The following is a 4764-nucleotide window of genomic DNA, read 5'->3' as shown; positions in this document are numbered from 1 at the left end:
ATTTTATTTTTTATAATTAATTACTAATAATTTTATTTTTAAAAAAACATATTATTAATTTATATTACATTCTATCTCATGTTATATTTATTTATTTATTTTATTAAATTAGTGATTTAAAAATGTTAATTAAAATATTATTAACATGATCAAGTATTTTTGTTTAATTATTCTTTTTAAAATTAATTAAATTAATAATTTTTAATTTTGTATAACTATATTATTAATTTATACCACGTAAAAATCTATTAAAAATAAACTCAAACCCAATAGAGGAAAAAAGACTATGTATCCAATTGGTGACATATTGATAAATAAAAAAAAATCTCATAAAAATGACATAAATTACAACTCTTAAAACATTATAAAACCTATAAATAGATGCCCAAATCATTAAATTCTCTCCCATTTCCTCCCAAATTCGTCCCAAACTCTCATCTTCCTTCTAGTTAAAATCGATCTCTAAACTCTCATCTCCCTTCTAGTAAAAATCGATCTCTAAACTCGCTTCTTCGCTCTAGATTGGAGTCCTAAATTCTACAAAATTTATCTAAACTCTCTTCTTCGCTCTAGATTGGAGTCCTAAATTCTACAAAATTTATCTAAAGTAGAGGCCCTTGTGAATTTTTTTAAAATTAATTTAAACACATACATGTATATTTAGTGAATTTATAAAAAGAAATTATTTTTCATACAAGTAAAAAAGGTTCCCCCCCACACTACAGCATATAAGGGTGTAATTCAAATAGATGATCCTAACAACCAATAGCCACAAACAACACTCACTGGTTTGTCTACGTCACCACGACCGAGACGCTGATCTCGTTCGGGAGTAGCTAGCACTGGGACTCCTAGAATGGCTCCTCCTACGAGACTGACGCCTGCTGCGTACTGGAGAAGGGCTACGAGATACACTCCTCGAGTAGCTTCTCCCCCTTGCAGAGACACTTCCTGATGTTGAACGGTTTCGCTTACTCCGACGGTAGTATGGTGACGGAGATCTAGCATAATAAGATCTATAATGATACGGGGAGTATGGAGATCCATCCCGCCTCCTGTAGTATGGTGATGGAGATCTAGCATAATACGATCTATAATGGTAGGGGGAGTATGGAGATCCATCCCACCTCCCGTAGTATGGTGACCTGCTGTAGCGGGAGTAAGAAAGAGAACCAGAACGAGAATAGGACCTGTATCGTGAGCGGCTGTAGCCAGACCGAGACAACGACCTGGATCTGTACCTGCCCCGCCGCCTATAACAAGGAGAGTAAGACCGATCTCTCTCAGAAGAGTAACGAGGACAACTGTAACGGCTCCGAGGATACGGAGAATAGCTTGGAGACCGCCGCCTCACTGCCATTGACAGATTACCAGAATGGTTTAATTGAATATCAACATGCCCTGAAGAATGTAACTTGATTAATACTCCAAAAAAAACTCTTTACCACGGCTAGTTTTGACACCCAGGTATCTTCCGGGGGTGGGAGTTCGGCCCCTCCGCCTCTTTGCCTGCACAAGACAGAAATTTAAGATTCTTCAACTGTAATCAAGATGGTAAAAAATAAAGAAGAACTTTGGGTAAACCACTGCAAGTAGAAAATAAGATGAAATTGTGCATATATAAAAGAGAAACATGTTAACATGTGGGTAAGAAGAGAAATGCAGGGCATACAACCCTTTGGTTAAATGGTCTGATATTTGTTGCTTGAAGTTTGATTTGTTAAGTTGTGGTAAGGCGTTTGGTGAAGAGCTGCTGCTCACAGCTACCCTGATGTCAACAACACTTCAGGCGAACAACATAAAGCTAAGAGATATCAATAAGGCATACTGGCTCGAAATGTAATAGACCTCATCCAAGGAACAGATAAACTAATTTGCAAGACAAATTGTCCTTTACCTTCTCCACTGTGATAACACGACCTTCCAATACAGATCTATTTAAATATTTGATACATCGGTTTGCATCTTCAACTGTTTCCAAAGTCACAAACCCAAATCCCCGAGACTCTCTTGTCCGTGGATCGACCACCAAGTGAACATCAATCACCTGCACACAACAAACATCCAGGAAAAAGATATGAAAGGGTGAAATACAAGTCTAGATGCAACCTAAGGGCGTTAACCAGCAGACTTTCTTGTTCTCCATGATGAGAAATTTTAGTAAAACCAACACAAAGAACAACAGGAGTGATACATGAATGGAAGTATATAAAGCTGCTGCTCAACAAGATATTGGAGATCAGCTCCCCTCGATGAGGTAATCAGGTCCAGTTCACCCTGGTTTTACTACTAGTGCGATCCTTCAATTGGGGTTAGAGGGAGGAAGGGGGGAAGGCCATAACTTATCTCCAAGGGCATTAACCAGCACACTCTCTTGTTTTCAATGATGAAATTTTTTAGTAAAACCAACACAAAGAACAAGAGGAGTGAAACATAAATGGGAATATATAAAAGCTGCTGCTCAACAAGATATTGGAGGTCACCTCCCCTCGATGAGGTGACCAGGTCCAGTTCACCCTAGTTTTACTACTAGTGTGATCCTCCAATTGGGGTAGGGAGGAAAGGAGGAGGCCATAACTTATCTCCCCTTTTTCCTGTGCCCAAGGAGCTCCTACCCATAAGCCCTCCCCTCCGCTCCTTCCACACTAAAGCCAACTGCAACCCACTAACCCACCAAGTAGCCAGTTATTTCTACAAAGCAAATAACCCTGATATCATCAACTTCACTGAACTACACTCAGATGGGGGTAGAATGGAACTGAAAATCAGAAATAATCAAGATTGGATTGGCTAAGAGAACAAATTAAATAAAATACACGAATGCCATCTCTAATAAACAGAGAACTTTCAATTCTACCACTAAACTTGTCCAGTAGCAATACAGTATTAATAAAGAATCTTACATGTTGAAAACTTCAACCAAGAAAAACCGTCTTCCATGAGGACTTGTATTTTTTACAAATATTCATTCAGAGCCTGTCATGTTTTTACGATTTTAATAGCCTTAACTAAACAACTAGCTCATTGAATCCACTATGTTGGCTTTCATACCACTCAGAGCCTGAAAATGCTCCAAGACTTGGGACAACCACAGTAATAAAACTAAATAGTGGAAGAGGCATTTATCGCAAAGAATAGATTTTAGAGTCATACATATCTTACGAGTTAATAAAAAAATATAAGTTCAAAAGATGACTTACAGTTCCCTCAGTAGAAAAATGCTTCTCAAGATCCCCCTTTGTAACACGAGGGGATAATCCTGTCACGTACAAGTTATTCCCAGGATTTTCCACATCATAGGATTCCCTACTCCAGTCATTCATTACTCATTAGCAATAAACGAAAAAACCAGGAAAAAAAAAAAAAAAACAATGCAAAAACCGCTTTACCTAGAACGGCTCCTTGATCTTGACCTTGACCTTGACATGGACCTCGAACGAGACCGGCTGGGCTCATACGACAAAGGAGAGTAAGAGTACCTGAAAGGCGAGAATGATTAAAACAAACAAACAAACAATAAGAGGCCACTGGCGGAAAAGCACTGCCCAATATAAGCAATAAACCAGAGAGAACTCACCTTGATCTCCTAGAATACGACATCTGTGACGCCCCACCACAAAAAAGTAATGAATCAATACATAAATGGCATAGATAATTTAAAAACAAAATTAATTTGCACTTGGAAATGCAGGAGGACAAGTAATTATAGGTTCTCAAATTTCCGAGCTAACACCCAAAATCCTGTCATGCAATCTCAGTTACCAATCAATCTCAAAAAAAAAAAAAGAAAAAAAAAAAGGCATTTCTCTGCCAACCCGTAACTTGACAAGATTCTAATATTCACATACAACAATGAAGGAGTTCATAATAAAACATAAACATAGCCCTCTACCTCGGCCTCGGCCTCAGCCCAGAAGCCGAGCTAACATACCCGATGCATAAGGGAAACTCATCAATAAACCCAATGGTTAAAATTCGAGAGAGAGAGAGATAGAATTACTTACCATCAGCTCCGAAGGAAGACTCCGTTTCGCTCGCTCAGTCTATTTCTCTGCAAACACGAATTTGGAAGATAGCAATTGCATGTAGCAATTATAAAGGGAGGGCAGACCAGAAGCTTCCGGAGATGCGGACGCGAGGAGCTTCTTAAAATCTCGTTAATTGGATCCGTCCAAGTCCGGTCTCCTTACCGGGTGCTCTGGAGTCGGTATTCCGCCATTTTTATGGGTTCCCCGTATCGAAGGGTGGATTTTCATGTACAGAATTGGGCAATGACCATTTGGGACGACAATTTGTGTAATTAGGTTGGTCTTCCAAGAAATTGAAAAAGCTGATAGCGTGGGTGTTTTTTGTGTGAATTTGATGTAACATAGTTTTCCATTATAGAGTATTATGGACTATGTTACTTATAAGGGAAAACTATATTAAATAGTAAATAATAACTATGTTAAAATACTATGTTATGCACAATCATAATCCTCTACTATGAGATAGTTGTGGGCTGACAATAGGGGTATTTTTGTCTCAAAGAATATAAATCATAAATATAATATTTTTATATACAAACTATGGATTTAATATCATTGAATATAAAATTTCTAAATTGTCCATTTATGTAATTAGATCATGTCATTTAATAATTAAAACAATTTAAAAATATTCATATTTCAATTAAATTAGTAATATAACAATACATTTGTAGGGTGGTAAATTAAGTAAAATTTAAATTCGATAATATGATTATTATTCTAGATAAATATGAGT

The 4764-nt window shown here is 37.2% G+C and overlaps 1 protein-coding gene across 2 annotated transcripts; it reads right to left on the bottom strand.

Moving 5' to 3' along the window:
- Positions 1–655: 655 nt before the first annotated feature.
- LOC137959032 (serine/arginine-rich splicing factor SR45a-like) lies at positions 656–4232 on the bottom strand. Of its 2 annotated transcripts, none has more exons than XM_068806295.1 (7): positions 4005–4225; positions 3578–3600; positions 3390–3479; positions 3201–3306; positions 1898–2047; positions 1446–1509; positions 656–1353 (listed from the first exon to the last, which is right to left on the bottom strand). In XM_068806295.1, exons 1-7 carry the CDS (start codon positions 4005–4007, stop codon positions 800–802), a joined length of 990 nt encoding a protein of 329 aa, XP_068662396.1. In that variant the 5' UTR covers positions 4008–4225; the 3' UTR covers positions 656–799. The 2 variants fall into 2 exon arrangements, with proteins under 2 accessions (XP_068662396.1, XP_068662397.1); XM_068806296.1 differs by lacking the exon at positions 656–1353 and adding an exon at positions 1676–1768 and having other exon boundaries at positions 4005–4232.
- Between the last annotated feature and the right edge of the window lie 532 nt (positions 4233–4764).

Source organism: Aristolochia californica, unplaced genomic scaffold (genome assembly GCF_029961685.1).
Source record: "Aristolochia californica isolate CCGP_79_NKW_82.1479 unplaced genomic scaffold, dmAriCali1.0.hap1 SCAF_3, whole genome shotgun sequence".
NCBI lineage: Eukaryota > Viridiplantae > Streptophyta > Magnoliopsida > Piperales > Aristolochiaceae > Aristolochia > Aristolochia californica.
Note: the sequence above shows the minus strand (reverse complement) of the source record. Positions and strands in the feature narration are given on the sequence as shown.